This window comes from Giraffa tippelskirchi, chromosome 7, assembly GCF_054371585.1.
Source record: "Giraffa tippelskirchi isolate mGirTip1 chromosome 7, T2T-mGirTip1v1.2.pri, whole genome shotgun sequence".
NCBI classification, from domain to species: Eukaryota; Metazoa; Chordata; class Mammalia; order Artiodactyla; family Giraffidae; genus Giraffa; species Giraffa tippelskirchi.
The window spans coordinates 3,247,497-3,263,625 of record NC_137281.1 but is presented as its reverse complement, the minus strand read 5'-3'; the positions used below and the strand labels follow the sequence as shown (position 1 = coordinate 3,263,625).

General features: G+C 62.5%; 2 protein-coding genes, 1 long non-coding RNA gene and 1 other non-coding gene across 13 annotated transcripts; 1 reads left to right on the top strand and 3 right to left on the bottom strand.

Moving 5' to 3' along the window:
• Positions 1-319: 319 nt before the first annotated feature.
• On the bottom strand, positions 320-13,969 carry NAT14 (N-acetyltransferase 14 (putative)). 4 transcript variants are annotated; one of them, XM_081505603.1, is made up of 3 exons: positions 13,817-13,969; positions 2,257-2,372; positions 320-1,479 (listed from the first exon to the last, which is right to left on the bottom strand). In XM_081505603.1, exons 2-3 carry the CDS (start codon positions 2,326-2,328, stop codon positions 931-933), a joined length of 621 nt encoding a protein of 206 aa, XP_081361729.1. In that variant the 5' UTR covers positions 2,329-2,372; positions 13,817-13,969; the 3' UTR covers positions 320-930. The 4 variants fall into 4 exon arrangements, with proteins under 4 accessions (XP_081361729.1, XP_081361730.1, XP_081361728.1 ...); XM_081505604.1 differs by lacking the exon at positions 13,817-13,969 and adding an exon at positions 9,843-9,912; XM_081505602.1 differs by lacking the exon at positions 13,817-13,969 and adding an exon at positions 3,055-3,307.
• On the top strand, positions 922-7,843 carry LOC145512082 (uncharacterized). Its single transcript, XR_014058267.1, has 2 exons — positions 922-2,389; positions 7,397-7,843. It is a non-coding gene; the product is annotated as an uncharacterized LOC145512082 (long non-coding RNA).
• On the bottom strand, positions 3,531-10,033 carry ZNF628 (zinc finger protein 628). Of its 7 annotated transcripts, XM_081505565.1 has the most exons (5): positions 9,843-9,891; positions 9,488-9,595; positions 7,956-8,094; positions 7,763-7,808; positions 3,531-6,736 (listed from the first exon to the last, which is right to left on the bottom strand). In XM_081505565.1, the coding sequence occupies exons 3-5, from the start codon at positions 7,962-7,964 to the stop codon at positions 3,654-3,656; spliced, it is 3,138 nt and encodes a 1,045-aa protein (XP_081361691.1). In that variant the 5' UTR covers positions 7,965-8,094; positions 9,488-9,595; positions 9,843-9,891; the 3' UTR covers positions 3,531-3,653. The 7 variants fall into 7 exon arrangements, with proteins under 7 accessions (XP_081361691.1, XP_081361692.1, XP_081361693.1 ...); XM_081505566.1 differs by lacking the exon at positions 9,488-9,595 and having other exon boundaries at positions 9,843-10,033; XM_081505567.1 differs by lacking the exons at positions 7,763-7,808; positions 9,488-9,595 and adding an exon at positions 7,228-7,424 and having other exon boundaries at positions 9,843-10,033.
• Positions 12,093-12,232, bottom strand: LOC145515987 (small nucleolar RNA SNORA7). Its single transcript, XR_014061176.1, has one exon. It is a non-coding gene; the product is annotated as a small nucleolar RNA SNORA7 (small nucleolar RNA).
• Positions 13,970-16,129: the final 2,160 nt, after the last annotated feature.

Below are 16,129 nucleotides of genomic sequence, written 5' to 3'. Positions count from 1 at the left end.
GAGGGCGACTGCAGGCGCGCGCGCGCGCGCACACACACACACACACACACACACACACACACACACACACACACACACACAGGAATGCACTCTTTCTCTGCTCTGCACTAAGCAGCTGTGAGGCGGAAAAAATTTGGTAATGGGGAGCGTGAGTCAGAGGGCTGGCAGAGAGCTGGGCTGCCTGAGCTCATCGCCTCCCCTGCCCCCAGTCCAGCACACTGCCCCCCCCCAACAATTACTGTCAACCTCGGGGAGGAGGGGCCAGACAGAACGGGGGGCTTGCGGAGGCAGACTGGAAAAGGCATCAGAGAGAGACGGGTGCGCAGCGGTTACAGGCTTTATTAACAAACGGGTGTAAAAAACCAGATGGGTCTGGCCACCTCTCTGGGCTCCCACCTTCCTGGGGAGGGGCTGGCCGGGCCGCCCTGTGCCCACCACCCCCTCCCCGGGGCTCTCTCCAGGCAGACAGCCCTCCCCTGCAGAGGCTTCACTCAGCTCCTCTCTGCCTCTGCAGCCTCACCCCCTCCAAGCACAGGCATCGCCGCCCACCCCACTCCCCTGGTGGAGGGGGGGGCGGGGAACTGCCTTGTCCCTGTTTGGGGTTCTCCTGCCCGAGTCCTAACCCTGGTGGGTGGCATACTTGCTTGGCTTCCTCTCCTGCCACATGTCAAAGCACAAGCGACACAGGCTTGGCAGACAGAGAGATTTCTCAGTGCAGACAGAATCTGAGGCAGGGGTTGGACGGGTGGACCTCTCTAAGAAGTTCAAGCACTACGGATGGGCGTCAGGCTGTGGCGGGGTCTCTTGCCCTCTGCGGGCCTCGGCTGCTGGGCCCTGGGTGGGTGGGGATTCAGGGAGGGATGGTGTGGAAGTGCCTGCACACAGTAGGTGCTCACTGAGTGCTGCTTTTCCTCCCGCTAGGGTCTGGAGTCACAGTTCCTTGCTGAACTCCCGCACCAGCGTGTAGCCCATGCAGCCCCAGCTCCCCTCGGCCTGGTAGCCGCAGCCCTCCAGCATCCCGGCCACGCCCCACGCTGCCACGGCCACCGGGACCACCAGGCGCGCCCGGGGCTCCCCCATGCCGCCGGCCCAGGCTCGCGCCCGGGATTCAGCAAAGGCCAGCAGGCGCCTGCCCACGCCTCGGCGGCGGTGCCAGCGAGACACCGAGAGGCGGGTGACCCGGGCTCCGTCCCCAGCCCCGGAGCCTGGGGCCAGGGCCAGGACCCCGCACACGTCCCCTGAGCCCCGCACTGCCACCCAGGGCCCCCCGAGGCCACCGGGTGGGGGCAGCGAGCCCCACCGGGCCCGCAGGCCCAGCTTCATGGCCGCCACAGCCAGGAACACGGGCAGGAGGAGGGCCAGGGCGAAGGATGCCAGGACGAAGCGAAGGCCACTGCTGGCCGCAGCCAGGAGGAGCAGGGCCGGCGGCCGGGTCAGCGCGTGAAGGGCCACACGGTTCTCCGTGTCCTTCACGCCAGCCTGCGGGCAGGAGGAGCAGTCAGCGTGGGGGCTCCCGCGGGCAGCAGGCGGTGGGGGCGGAGGCAGGCCCTGCCCAGGGTGGGAGCGATCGGAGTGGAGGGGACAGCAGTGAGCCGGGGCCTGTGGCAGGCGTGCCACGGCGTGAACACACTGCTGGCTGGCACACTGGGCTCTGAATGAGGGAGCGGGTGAATTAGGAACGGTGGGCGCTCCGGGTTCAGTGGAGATGCAGGCGTGAGGCACCAGGGGAGGCTGGACAGAGGAGCGGCCCCACCAAGAGAGGAAGCTGGAAGGGGCCTGGGGGTCCTCGAGGGCCAGGCTCGGAGGAGTAGGAGGCCGGGGCACAGGGCTGAGGGGAAGTGGGAAGATGGAAGGGCTTGTACTGCGGGGGACACGGGTTGGATCCATGGTGCGGGAGCACTAACATCCTGCGTGCCATGTGGCGTGGCCACACACACACAACCATTCTCGATCCCCAGGTTAGGGAGAAGGCACTAGAGAGAGGAGGGCCCATGGCTGGAAGTGTCTTAGGAGCAAAAGATTGCTCTCCAGGGTCACCGCTGGCTCAGGAGCGTGGCTGAAGCCGCTCGGGATGCCACCCCGCCCCCTCCCGGGCTCCCTGGTGCCCCTCATTCTGTTCCCGCCCCTCCCAAGCTCATTGGTGCCCCCATTCTGTCCCCGCCCCCTCCCGGGCTCTCCAGGGTCCCACCCCCCACCCCCAAGTGGTACCCTCCGCTCCACGCCCCCGGGCTCAGTGGCGCTGCTAATGGCTCTCACCTTCAGCATCTCCAGCACTAACGGTTTCTCATCTTCCCTCATCTCCCGCACCGACAGGTGGCTGGGGGCCATGGCAGCCCCCAGGCTCCCACGCCCCCAAAGGAGCAGGCGTGCACCTGGCGAAAACAAGCAGGTCAGTGTCAGGAGGGCACCTCTTGCCCCCAAAGCGCCCCAGAGCTGTGGGCCAGCAGCGGCAGCGTGTCCAGGTCAGGATGCGGGATGCTGGCGGCCTCCAGGCGAGGGCCGAGACAGGACAGGCTTCCCGGTCAACCCAGAGACCTTCCGAAAGCCTCTCGGGTGAAGCCCGCCCCCGGTGGTATTCGGCGACCCACGCCTAAAAGCCTAGTGCCCACCAACACCAGCCAACACCGCGCTGCCTCCAGGCCCCGCGGCTGCCCTGGTGGTAGGTGAACCCCCACGGCCAGGGAAAGGACCGCGCTCCCCGCCCCCAGCGCCCAGAGCGCCTCTGCCCCCCCGGCTGCCCCCGAGCGGCGCCTGTCGCAAGAAGGAGGACTTGCAGACACCTCTGTGGGTCGCTCCCGCTTTTGACTAAGTGCGGGGCGGGGGTGGGGGGGCAGGGTCGGGGAGGGGTCGCCGGCGGAAGTGACGTCAACCCGCGCGCTAGGGGCGGGGCAGTGCCTACTCTCGGCCTTAGCAACCGTTGCCAAGCGTCTGGTCTGATGGGTTAGAGCCGGGACCAGCGGGAGAGAGCGGGGCGTGCGGGACGCTGGCAGGGGAGCAGGCCGGACGCAAGGGCCTGGAACTGTGGACCGGGTGGGGGCGGGCAGCGGGGCTTACCCAGCGCGCCCCCGGCCTGCTTCCCGATGGTCCCTGGTTGCTAAGCGACCTGAGCGCGGGGGTGGGGCTGCGAAGGCGGCTTGATTCCCACTGGCTCCCGGGCTTCCGCGGGCGGGGCCGTGACAGCATCTCAGACCCACAGGTTCCCCAACTGCCCACCAAGGCTCTCAGTGACAGTCGGGTTAAGCATTCCCGCCATCCACCTATTTTTCTGTGCGAGGAGGGGTGCGGTGACTTACAGAGAACAAGTGCCAGAACCAGGATTCCAGATTCCAGCGCCTCCCTCATACCGTGACCGTTGCGTCCCTTTTCTTAAAAAATGGACAAACAGGGCCCCCACATAGGAGCAGCGGCTGGCCCCAAGACGCAAAGTCACCTGCGAGCCAGGAAGCACGAGACTCCCCGGTTCCCAAGTGGTGGCTATGGTCATGACATTGACCTCCTACCCCACCAATAAGACAAAAAAACACAGGAGAGGGGATTCTGGTCTTTATTAGCAAGCCCAGCCTGCAGCTCCCCTCCCCCAAGGACAGCCCAGGCCAGGCGGAGATGGGGTGGGGGCCTCTGTGTGGAGCGGGAAGAGGTACCGGTGGTCCGACTCAAAACGTGTGCACCAGCTGGACCGCGGGCAGAGTCTGGACAATCTGGATGGAGGGCAGGCCCTGTGGGGCCACGCCCCCGGGTGCCGCTCCTGCGGGGACCACTTGTACCATCTGGGGACCCGGGGCCGCAGGGACGCCCGCGGGAGCAGAGGTTGGGCCAGGCGGTGGGGGCGCCAGCAGCTGCAGCGCAGCAGCGCCTCCCCCAGCGCTGCCGTTCTCCAGCAGCTCTGCGGCTGGGGCGCTGCGGATAATGAGCAGCTTCTGTCCGGGTGGGCCGGAGGCGGGCGGCTCGGCCAGCCCCGAGGATAAGGTCTCTACCTCCTGCACACACAGCTGGGTCTGCTCCCCGTCGGCCCCGCTCAGCACCAGCACGCTCTGCAGCCCCTCCTCCGTCTGCAGCGTCTCAAAGAGCACATCCGGGACCACCCCCGTGCCGGCCTCGCCCTCGCCAGGCTCCCCTGGGCCGGGGTCCGCCAGCAACTCCTCGGCCGCCCCACTCTGAACCACCAACAGATTAGGCGCCTCGGTGGTCACGGCTCCCCCGCTGGAACTGGACAGCGGACCTGTCACAGGCTGGAGCTGGACCGTGGTCACCTCCTGGGCCGGCTGGAGCTGGACGGTGGTCAGTTCCGGGGCTGGACGAAGGGGCTGGAGCTGAACCCCAGTCACTTCCTGCGGGCCTGTCTCCCCACCCGCCACGTTCTGCAGAACTATGAGGCTCTGCCCTCCCACGCTCGCCCCAGCGTTGCTTCCTCTCTGCACACCTAACCCCCCAGGGCCTGGGAGCCAGACTACTCCAGCCCCCGGCCCAGCTTTCCCCGCTGCCCGCGGGCCCTGCCGGGCACAGCTGCCCCCCCCAGCAGGGCCGGAGGAGGGCAGCAGGATGAGCTTGGGGGGCGCTGGCGGGAGCGGGGGCGCGGGCGGTTGGACGCTGCTGGGGATCAGCTGGAGGCCCTGAGCCGTCTGCACCAGGAGAAACGTCTGCGAGTTGGGAGCGGTGGGGCTGGGGGCCGCGGCTGGGGCCGTTCCCCCGGCCACCTCTAGGGAGAGCGTGGCCTGGAGGTGGGGGAGGACGTGGACATCCTGGGTGGCCGACGGGGCAGGGGCGGCGGCCAGCGGGGCCGGGGGCTGAGGGCCGGCCGCGGGGGCCGCAGGGGCGTGCGTCCTGAGGTGCCGCTGCAGGTAGGCGGCCATGACGAAGCTGCGGCCGCAGACCGGGCAGGCGAAGGGCCGCTCGGCCGAGTGCGTGCGCTGGTGCAGCAGCAGATTGGAGGAGTGCGTGAAGGTCTTGGGGCAGAGCGGGCAGCGGAAGGGCCGCTCGCCCGTGTGCACGCGCTGGTGCTGGCGCAGGTTGGAGGTCTGCGCGAAGCTCTTGCCGCACACGCCGCAGGCGTGGGGCCGCTCGCCCGTGTGCACGTGCCGGTGGCGACGCAGGCACGACGTGTTGCGGAAGGCCTTGCCGCACTCGCCGCAGGCGTAGGGCCGCTCGCCCGAGTGCAGCCGCAGGTGGTACTGGTAGTGCGAGGACCACTTGAAGGTGAGGCCGCACTGGCCGCACGTGAAGGCGCGCAGGCCCGTGTGCACGCGCTGGTGGATGGCGAGCAGCGAGGAGCGCTTGAAGGCCTTGCCGCACTCGCCGCATTGGTAGGGCCGCTCGCCCGTGTGGTCCCGCAGGTGGTAGCGCAGCCCCGACGAGCCCTTGAAGGCCTTGCCGCACTCAGCGCACTTGTAGGGCCGCTCCGCCGAGGCTGGGGCGGGCGCGGAGGCCGGCGGGCCGGCCGCGGGCCCCAGCGGCTCCTGGGGGCAGGTGACCTCGGCGGCCTCGGCCTGGGGCGGTGGGCGCCCGGCCGCGGCCTCCTCCACGTGGCTCTGCTGGTGCGCCAGCAGGCTGGACAGCTGCGGGAAGGCGCCGTCGCAGCTGCCGCAGCGGTACGCTTGCCCACTGGCCGCCCCGTGGCTGTGCTGGTGGCGGGAGAGGCCGGCCACCGTCCGGAAGGACTTCCCGCAGGGGAGGCAGGCGAAGCCGGCAGCGGGAGCGGGCTGGGGCAGCGGGGACCGCGGCGGCGGCGCCAGGTCGGCCTTGGGTGCCTCGGAGGGCGCAGAGGCCGGCGGGGGCGGCGCCTCGGGCCCCGGACACGGCTGGTGCTCCAAGAGCAGCTCCTCGCTGCCGAAGCCCAGCTCACAGCCGTCGCAGCGGTACACCAGCTCCACTGTGGTCTCAGCTGCGGCCAGGAAGAGCTCGGGCACCACGGGCGGGGGCGCGGGCGGCGGCGGCGCGGGCGGGCTGGGCGGCGGCAGGGGCCGCTGCAGGTAGGCGTCGGAGACCAGGACCTTGCCGCCGCCGGCGGGCTCGCGCGGCGGAGGCCCGGGGCCGGCGCCCGGGGTGGGGGGGGCGGCGGCGGCGGCGCCGTGCGTGCGCTGGTGCAGCAGCAGGTTGGAGGAGTGCGTGAAGGTCTTAGGGCAGAGCGGGCAGCGGAAGGGCCGCTCGCCCGTGTGCACGCGCTGGTGCTGGCGCAGGTTGGTGCTCTGTGTGAAGCTCTTGCCGCACACGCCGCAGGCGTAGGGCCGCTCGCCCGTGTGCACGTGCCGGTGGCGGCGCAGGCTGGATGAGTTCTTGAAGGCCTTGGGGCAGTCCGGGCAGGGGTAGGGCCGCTCGCCCGTGTGCTGCCGCAGATGGTACTGGTAGTGCGAGGACCACTTGAAGGCCAGGCCGCACTGGCCACACGTGAAGGCGCGCAGGCCCGTGTGCACGCTGCGGTGGATCTGCAGCAGCGACGAGCGCTTGAAGGCCTTGGGGCAGTCGGGGCACTGGTAGGGCCGCTCGCCCGTGTGGCCCCGCTGGTGGTAGAGCAGCGCCGAGGAGCCCTTGAAGGCCTTGGGGCAGTCGGGGCACTTGTAGGGCCGTTCGCCCGTGTGCGTGCGCTGGTGGTGCAGCAGGCGCGACGACCAGCGGAAGGACTTGCCGCACTCCCCACACTCATACTGCGCCGGCGGGGCGGGGGCCGCGGGCCCGGGCTTCTCGCCGGCCCCCTCGGCGGTGGAGGCCGGCGCCATGTCCGCGTGCGAGCCGACCATCACACCTGAGGAGGGACGCGGGGTCAGGGCAGGTCAGGGGCTCCCCGCACCTCCACTCACACGCCGGACGATCGCAGCCCCAGACCCACAGGCTGGCCCTTTCAGAAGCAGAGAGTACCTCCCTTCCGACAAGGAAGCTGCCCGCGATGGAGGCCTTGGGCGCTCAAGGGGAAACTTCGGGCACTGGGAGGAGCTGTTCACTCCCTGACACGGGCCATCCCCTCCAGGAGGCTGGAGCGCTCTCTGCCCCGTCCCCCTAAAGCCAGGCAGTGTCCTTGAAGGACGCCGGGTCTCTAGCGCCCTGGCTCCCTCTAAAGACCTCCTCCTCCTCCATCCTGCCTTAGTACCTGCTCCCACTGCCGAAGCCTCTTCCCTCTAGAGGAAGCCTCTCTGACACCCACTCTCCACACCTGCTCCGGGTGCCCGAACCCCGAACCGACCACTGACCCTGCAGCCCGCACCCTAGCCCCCATCCAGAGCCTCGCCACCCCCTTACCCAGCATACGTGCTGCGGGTGACCTGAATCCACCTGGCCTCCGTCTCCCTGCGCATCCAAGCCCCAGGATCTCAAAGCTCCCGCCCCATCACCCTGCACTGCCCGCCAGGTAACACTTGGCACGCGTCTTTTCTCCTCAAACCTCTCTCCTGTCCCCTCTTGCTCTTAGCAGGTGGAGTCTGCCACTGACCCTGTGGCTGAGAAAAGCAACCAGAACAGAATGTTCCCACGATGCAGCAATTACACTGGTGGTTCTCAACGGGGCGATGCGATCTGCACGCCCCCCACGACACCCCCCCCACAGGGAACATCTGGCCATGCTAGCAGACTGGGTTGGCTGTTGCCGACTGGAGGGGCAGGGGCCAGAGACGCTGCTCCACGTCCTAAATGCACAGGACAGAACCACTCACCCCCCAAACAGCAAAGAACCATCAGTGCAAAATGCCAGGGGTGCTGAGGCTGAGAAACCCTGAACTGCCCCCCACCCCTGCCATCTGCCTCCTGCCTCTGGGCCAAAGACTCTGATTTTCCTCACCTCCTGGACCGTCCCCATCGGTGCACCCACGGGCTAAGTGTCCCACCTTTAAAAAGAACAAAGACCGTGGACCCCACTTGCTCCTCCAGCTGTGGCCTCCTTTCTGTCTCCATGCAAAGCCACCCCAACATGCCATCAGTACACCCTTTCTCCCACCTCAAACCCTGCCAACCAGACCCTCCCCCACACTCACGGCCTCCATGGTGCTAAACCCAGTGGTCACTGCTCAGTGGTCAGCAGACACCTTGGTTCTCTCTCCTTGAACCATTGCCCTGGCTTCTGGGCTCCCCGCTCTCCTCCATGCCAGCCCTTCTCTGTTCCGGGTGGCGGTCCTACTTGTGAACACAGCAGAGTCCAGGGCTCTGTCAGCCCTCCTCTTCCGCACCCACCCTCTCCCTGGGGGCCCCCACCACTCCTGGGACTCCACAGTCCACAAACAGGACCATTCCGAAACTCCTCCACACGTGACACCTGTCCTCGGACACCGACACCCCTGCTGGGTGCCTAGGAGACACCTCACGTCTGACGGGCCCCACACCTCGCTCCAGCCCCAACTTCTGCTCCTGCTCTCTCCTGTGTCCCGCCCCGCTGTAGATATCTCCTTCACCCCCAGTCTTCTCCATCTCGGAAGACACCTTTGGTTTTCCTCAGGCCAAAAGTCCCCGGGCGCCCTCGACTCCTCTTTCTCCTGCTCTCTCTGACCAGTCTCTTTCTCCTGCTCTCTCTGACCAGTCCGTTAGCTGACTCCCCTATTCTGGCAGGAGCATCGCTGGAATCTGACAGTTCTCCTAGTTCCCATCCTTACTTTTCCCACCCCCAGCCTGTTCCCAACACAGAGGCTGAATGGAAACTGCTGACACAGACCATCTCAGTGCTCTGTGCTAAAGGCTTCCACAGCTCCCATCTGACAGCAGAAGACAGATCCCTCCCAAGAACCTACAGACTTTCCACGGCCTGTGGCCTCCTCCCCTCCCTGACTCTCCGCCTGCTGGCCTCTCCAACCCTCACAGCTCCCTGCTCACAGGGCTGTGGCAGGCCTGCCTGCTCCCACCTGGGACCCTCACATAGGCCCCTGCCTAGAAGCTCCCTCACCTCCAAGGCTTTGTGGAAATGTCACCTCCGGGAGGTATTCCCTGATCACCCTACTGAACTCTGCAGTCCCTGCCAACACACTGCAATCTCTTTCTCTGCCTTATTATCCACCACCCCCACCCCCATAGGGCTTATCACTTTCTAGCCTACTTTATGATCAGTTTCCTAGCACCAGCGCTGCTGAGATCTGGGGCTGGACGGGGGTCCAGGCGCTGCTCCCTGTACCGCAAGTTGGTCAGCCCCTGGCCTCTGCCCACTGGATGCCAATGGCATCTTGTTCACGGTTGCCTCCCGGCGCCTAGAGTCTGGGATGCATCTGCCACAGAGTGAGTGCTCGGTGAACACATCTTGGGTGAAACAAAGCGGGGCATCCTCTCTTCACAGGCCATAAAGACCCCCTTTGAGAAAAAATGAGCGACCCCTTTAAAATGGAAGCACCTCCTTTTAAGAGGCTACCCCAGGAAGCTGCACGTGTCTTTCAGAAGACAGCATGCCTTAAGGAGAAGACAGCCGTGCTCTGGAAGGGTCCGGACCCTGCTTATCCGGTAAACAGCAACCCGTCAAGAGGCCAGGCCACACCCTTCCATCAGGCCCGACTTCCCCTTTAAGAGGGTTCTGCGCCCGCGTACCCACCTATCTTGCTGAGCTAAACTAGGGACTTGCTTTGAAGCCACTAGGATTCAGAAGCTTTTCCTTCAGCGTGGGGGACACTGTCAGCGGCCTTTAGGAGGCGGATTCTTTCTGGGGGTGCGGGGTGGGACAAAGGGGCGATGGAAGAGGGGAGAGCTTGCGAACTGCACCACCTGCCCCGATCCTTTAAAGAGCGGTCCCTTGCCCTTTAAGAGGGCGGGGCCAGCCCGGCGGGCAAAAGTCGGAGGTGAGGCAGCACCCTTCCCTTTAAGGCACCCCTTCCGGTTTCACGTTCGCCGTCTCCCCAACGTCTCCGCCCTCCGGTCCCTCCTCCACCCCCGCCCCTCCGGTCTCTCACCTGCGGCCCCGACCGGGGAACGAGCGGAGGCGGCCCAGGGCCCTCCCGCAGGGGTCGACGGGAAGGCAGGGCCCCGGCGGCGGCGGGGCGGGAGCGGGGGCCGGGGAGGGGGCGGGGGCGCGCTCCCTCCCAACGGCCCCCGGCGCGAGGCACCCAACCTTTATCGGCGGCCTCTCGCGCACACAAACCCCGACGTTGCCGCCGGTGCGTCAGGACGCCACGTGCGCCGAGGCCCCGCCCCTCCACCCCATTGGCTGCCGGCGGCCGCGGCGCTCTCGGGCGCTTACGGCGCGAAGCATCCTGGGAGTTGTAGTTCTCCCGGAAGCCCGACCATCGATCGGGGGTCCCCGAGGCGGTCGCTGGGGTGGGACCAAGGCCGGGCAAAGCTGGGTCGAGGCGCGGGGTCGGACGTGCCCCTTTATTAGCATCGACTCCCTCTTGTCTGTGATAGAATCCCAAGCAGGCGTCGCCCTGCCACTCCTGGCCCACGCCCAGGCCCTCGAGGCTCCCGTTACCCCCGTGAGGGAAACGGAGGCCCGCAGTGCTGGCGGTTGCGGGCGTCTGTCGCCTGCTCGCGAGTGCGGCTGCCGGGCAACCTGGGCCTGACTGTGCAGGGGGCTCGCCCAGGGCACTGGGGGCTTAGGGACCGCCGGGACCGTCCTGAACCCCCTTTCCGCCCTTCCCATGTTCACCAGCCTCCGAGCCACACCGACTTTTCTGCAGGCCCTCCAACCCAGGTGCTCAGCCGGGACACTAGTGACATCTGGGCTGACCTCTCCTTGCTGTGAGGGCTGTCTTGTACCTTGCAGGCTGGTTCAGCCTGGCCCCCACCCACCAGAGGCCAATAACGCTCCCTCCACCACACCTTAAGACGGCCCCCTCCAGACCTGGCCACAGTCCCCTGGTTGAGAACCACTGTTCCAAGGCAACGCCCCTCGGCCTGATGGCCATGCCTCACGCCACCCCGTACCCCATCCCTTCTCAATTCCTACTGGAAAGTCGCTATGTAGGGATAGAATCGGATAGTCATACAGGTAGCTGCAGATAGAGAGGGAAACCTAGGAAAGGAAACTTTGGGAGGCCACTGTAAGCTGATGATCTCACAAGAAAGTTACTGGACCGTGTTCCTTTCCCCGTGTTCCTTTAACTGTAAGATTGTAGCCCACTTAATCCTTGGTGGCAGGGAGGGGCGTCCCTGGTGGCTCAGATGGTAAAGAATTCACCTGCAATGCAGGATACCTGGGTTTGATCCCCGGGTTTGGGAAGATCCCTTGAGAAGGAAATGGCAACCTGCTCCAGTATTCTTACCTGGAGAATGCCATGAACACAGGAGGCTGGTGCGTCTTCACTCCATGGGGTTGCAAAGAGTCCCTCACAACTGAGCAACTTTTTTTGTTAATCCTTGGGGGCAGAGCTCCCTCACCTGCCCATTTGCACCTCTTACAAGCGTCTTATATTAATAACTCTACTTCTTCCTATCACTTTATCTCTCATTGAATTCTTTCTGTGATGAGACCTCAAGAACTGAGCTTCATTAAGTCGTGAGACCAGCTGTGTGACCTTAGTTAAGAGACTGTGGGTTTGGGCCTGGTTCCAGTCCCAAGCTGAGGTGAACGGTTTCACCTTTTCTAGGTGGGGGTCCCATTACATGCTCAGCGCTCATCTCTGCTCCATGTCAGAGGGGTGGGGTCTGCCTTTGCCACCCAGGTGTCCCCAACAACAAACAAGGGGCCCTGTCAGGAGCAGGTGGCACTCTTGAATGAGTGAAGTTCTACAGCCTCCCAGATGGTTGGACCACAAAGAAGGCTGAGCACCTAAGAATTGATGCTTTGGAATTATGGTGTTGGAGAAGACCTTTGAGAGTCCCTTGGACTGCTAGGAGAGCCAATCAGTCCATCCTAAAGGAAATCAACCTCGAATATTCATTGGAAGGACTGATACTGAAGCTGAAACTCCAATACTTCGGCTACCTGATTCGAAGAGCCTGATGCTGGAAAAGACTGAGGGCAGGAAAAGGGGGCGACTGAGGATGAGATGACTGAATGCATCATTGACTCAGTGGACATGAGTTTGAGCAAACTCTGGGAGATGGTGAAGGACAGGGAAGCCTGGCCTGCTGCATGCAGCTCACGGGGTCGCAAAGAGTCGGACACGACTTAGCGACTGAACAACAACAAAAGACAGTTCCCCAAGGCCCCCAGGCAGGCTGGGACTAAAGGTTGTTGTTTTTTTTTTTTCTCTCTTTTCTTCTCTTGTTGCAGAGTGTCTTCCAATCACCAGATACTGAGCAAACTGGGAATGGAATGGGTACCTCTGCCAGGCTTGCTTTCCCTCCCGACTCCGAAGCTGGTGGAATACAAGCTATTCTCCAGATGCGATCCTGGGAGGTTGACTAACGGTTATCTAAGCTCTCAGACCTACCCTGACTCGCAGGGTCTTTATGAAATCCCCAGTGAATATAAAGGCCTTGCTTACAGCTCAGCCCAAACATTCCTCTCCCTTTAGCTTTTATCTACCTCCCCTGCCAGAAAGGAGGCCCTGGGAGGGACGCCTGACCAGAGCACTGAACGGTCCAGGAGGATGAGGGGAAGGCTAGGGAGAAGCAGAGAGTTGCAGGCCGCGCCCCCGGTCTGGATCCGGGTCTATACACGCCAGGCCCCGCCCCCTAACTTGGGCTTGGGGAAGGAGGCAGGAGCACCCGGGAGCAACGGGATCCCATTCTCTGGGCCCAGGGGCCTCTGGGGAAGGGGAAAAAAATCTGCAGATCTGACAGGCTCATTTTCAAAGCATCAGTAACAGCCCTGTGGGGCAACTGATGGAACGCCAGCACCGTGTCTGGCTCTCCGGGGACTCGCGCGGGAGGAGCCATGCCTGCGCTAGAGCGCTCAGGGAGACTTGACTGTGGACTCCTCCGCACAGCCCTGCGCCGGGTGTCACGGGCCCTGACCCCGAGGGGCCAGCTGACAAAGACATCCCAGGAGGTCATCAGAGGCACCCGGTCCAGGCTCCGGAGCCTCCAGACCTTCAGTCGCGACCCACGACCCTCCGGCGGTCTCGCTCTAGGAGCTGGGACATAGCCACGCCTGGGGGCCTGGGTGAGGGCAGCAAAAGCTGGGCCCCAGTGAGTTTACAAAGTGTTAGTCGCTTCAGTGGTGTCAGACTCTTTGTGACCCCATGGACTTTAGCCCCCAGGCTCCTCTGTCCATGGGATTCTCCAGGCAAGAGTACCAGAGTGGGTTGCCATTTCCGTCTCCAGGGGATCTTCCCCACCCAGGGATCGAACCCCAGTGTCCTGCATTGAAGGTAGATTCTTCACCATCTGAGCCTCTACAGGGGCGAGGGGTGGCAATAAACAGGACATAATAAATAACACATGTCCTATGGCTGTGTGCTGCTAAGCGTCTCAGAGGAGAAAACAGCAGGAGAGATGGGCAAGGGGACATGTCCGGGGCTAGAGGCATGAAGGCTCCACGGGGGACCAAGCCAACATCTGGACCTCTGCCTCTCCAGTCCTCAGGGAGGATCTTAGTTCCCAACCATCCCTGGACTGAACACCAGGGATGGAACTTGCGCCCCCTGCAGTGAAAGCATGGAGTCGTAACCACTGGGCTGGCAGGGAAGTCCCCCAAGGCATTCTTCTTTCTGGCCGACAACACCCTGCCCCAGCACTTTACACGGGGAGGGACCCCCTCCAAGGAGATCAGGGGTCCCGTCCAGCGCCAGTCCCTCGAGCCCCCCGCCTAGCCAGTCGGGTGAACGATTCTTCCCAGGGGGACAGGGCTGAGGGAGGCCCGCAGTCTTTGAAGGTGGCCAGGACCTGGGACCACGGGGATCACTCCTGCCCCAAAGGCCCTGTGTGTGGTGGGGGTGTCCCTCACTCCTGTGACCGGTTCTCAGCAGGTGCAATCACGGGTCTTCATCAGTTGACTTTGAGTTAATCAACAGGAAATGTGAGAGTTAATTTCATGAGTTACCTTGATTGGACCACAGGGTGCCCAGCAGTTAAACGTGATTTCTGGGTGTGTCTGTGAGGGTCTTTCTGGAAGAGTTTGCGTTTGGATCAGAAGACTGGAGCTGCAGGCCCTCCCCTGTGTGGGTGGGTGGATGCCATCTGATACACTGAGGGCCTGAAGAGAACAAAAAGGTGGAAGGAGGTGGATTTCACTGTCTGCCTGACTGTCTGAACTGGGACACTGCTCTCTGCCTGCACTCACCACTCCTGGTTCTCTTGTCTTCAGACCCAGACGGGAACCTGTGACATCAGCTTTCTGGTTCTCAGGCCTTTGGACAGCACCACGGCTTTCCTGATATGGCGATGATACCACCCAAATGGCAGAAAGTGAAGAGCAACTAAGGAGCCTCTTGATGAAGGTGAAAGAGGAGAGTGAAAAAGCTGGCTTAAAATTCAACATTCAAAAAAATAAGATCATGGCATCCAGTCCCATCACTTCATGGCAAATAGATGGGGAAACAGTGGAAACAGTGACAGACTTTATTTTCTTGGGCTCCAAAATCACTGCAGATAGTCACTGCAGCAATTAAATGAAAACATGCCCTTTGGAAGAAAAGACCAACCTAGACAGCATATGAAAAAGCAGAGACATTACTTTGCTGACAAACATCCGTATAGTCAAAGCTATGGTTTTTCCAGTAGTCATGTATGGATATGAGAGTTGGACCATAACAGAGGCTGAGTGCCAAAGAATTGATGCTTTCGGTTGGATGGCATCATTGACTCAATGGACATGAGTTTGAGCAAACTCTGGGAGATAGTGAAGGACAGGGAATCCTGGCGTGCTGCAGTCCATGGGGTTGCAAAGAGTCAGACACGACTGAGCCACTGAACAACAACAATAGGGACACTGCTCACACTGGACTAGGGCCCACTCAGCTGGCCTCCTTGTTATTTAATTACCACTTTAAAGACCTTATCTGTGAAGATAGTCACATTCCGAGGTAGGGTGGCTAGGACTTCAACACATGAGTTCAGGAAGGCACAATTCAACCCATCCCTCTTCTCAGAAGAAGAGATACGAAACAAATATGACAGTGCTGGCACCTCTGAGTTATGGGTTGACGACACCAGGAACCTGTCATCTGTAAATTTTTACAATAACTGTTATGTGGAACAGGCAGTTCCCTGGTGGTCCAGTGGCTAAGACGCCAGGCTCCCAATGCTGGGGGCCAGGGTTCAACCCCTAGTCAGGGAACTAGATCCCACATGCCATAAGAGCTTGCATGCCGCAACTGAGACCTGGCGCAAATAAAGAAATAAATATTTTAAAAAGAAAATATTATGGGGACAAAGTCCCTCTTGGACTGGGTTGAGGGAGGCAGCATATGATGGGGTGGAGGCAGGGACGGAGAAGCCTTGTCTGGTCTCCCAGCGGGGTCCTGACACCCCCTCCCCACACTGGAGAGGGATGCAGAGGGACAGGGTCAGCGAGGCTGGCAAAGGAGGTTTGGGGCAGGGCCCTGAGCCCTGGGAACTACCTCTGTCCCAAACCCTCCATGGCTCCTATTGCTTTTGCACTCATAACCCAACTCCTGCCTAGCCTACAAAACCCCACGTGTCTGGCCCCTTACCACTTCTCTGACTTCACCTCCTCACATCGCTTGCTCGCTCTCTCTCACTCCCTCCCTTCAAGCTTACTCCTGCCTCAGGGCCTTTGCACCCGCTGTGCCCTCTGCCCGGGAAGCTCCTGGTTGCTACCCCTTCCATTAGGGTTGCCAGACAATTATCACCTTCTCAGAGAGGGTTTCTCCACCTGAAGTATCACCCCTGCCTCCAACTTCCTGTCCAGCCTCTGCATCCTCATGGCACCTCTGGAACCGTAATTTCTAGCTTACAGATGGCTCCCTCCCAGACTCCTACAGAGACAGACTGTGCTTGTCTTGTTAACCACTGCATCCTGAGTCCCTGCACACAGCAGGTGCTGCATAAATGCTCGCTGAGTGACTCCATGCGCCCTCTACCACCAGTTCTGACAGCTGGGATAGGAGAAAGGAGCCTGTGAATACTTTCTCATACCTGCAAGGGCAGGTCCTCAGATGAAGCCAGCCCCCAGCTGCGGGGGACTTTCATCAAGGAAGGAGACAGGGAGGCTTCCCTGGTGGTTCGGTAGTAAAGGATCCACCTGACAATGCAGGAGATTCGGGTTTGATCCCTCATCCCGGAAGATTCCCACATCCCGCGGGGCAACTAAGCTCATGCACCACAACTATTGAGCTGGTGCTTTAGAGTTGCGGAGCCACAACTATTGAAGCCCTCACACTGCAAAGCCCAC

What these genes read in the sequence shown, in the direction of transcription:
- NAT14 (XM_081505603.1), bottom strand. Translation starts at nt 2,328, where the DNA reads ATGGCCCCCAGCCACCTGTCGGTGCGGGAGATGAGGGAAGATGAGAAA. An exon ending in TAGTGCTGGAGATGCTGAAG is followed by an intron (nt 1,480 to 2,256) that starts GTGAGAGCCATT and finishes TCCTGCCCGCAG; the next exon opens with GCTGGCGTGAAGGACACGGA.
- ZNF628 (XM_081505564.1), bottom strand. Translation starts at nt 7,898, where the DNA reads ATGGCATGTTGGGGTGGCTTTGCATGGAGACAGAAAGGAGGCCACAGC. An exon ending in CGATGGGGACGGTCCAGGAG is followed by an intron (nt 6,737 to 7,762) that starts GTGAGGAAAATC and finishes GTCCCTCCTCAG; the next exon opens with GTGTGATGGTCGGCTCGCAC.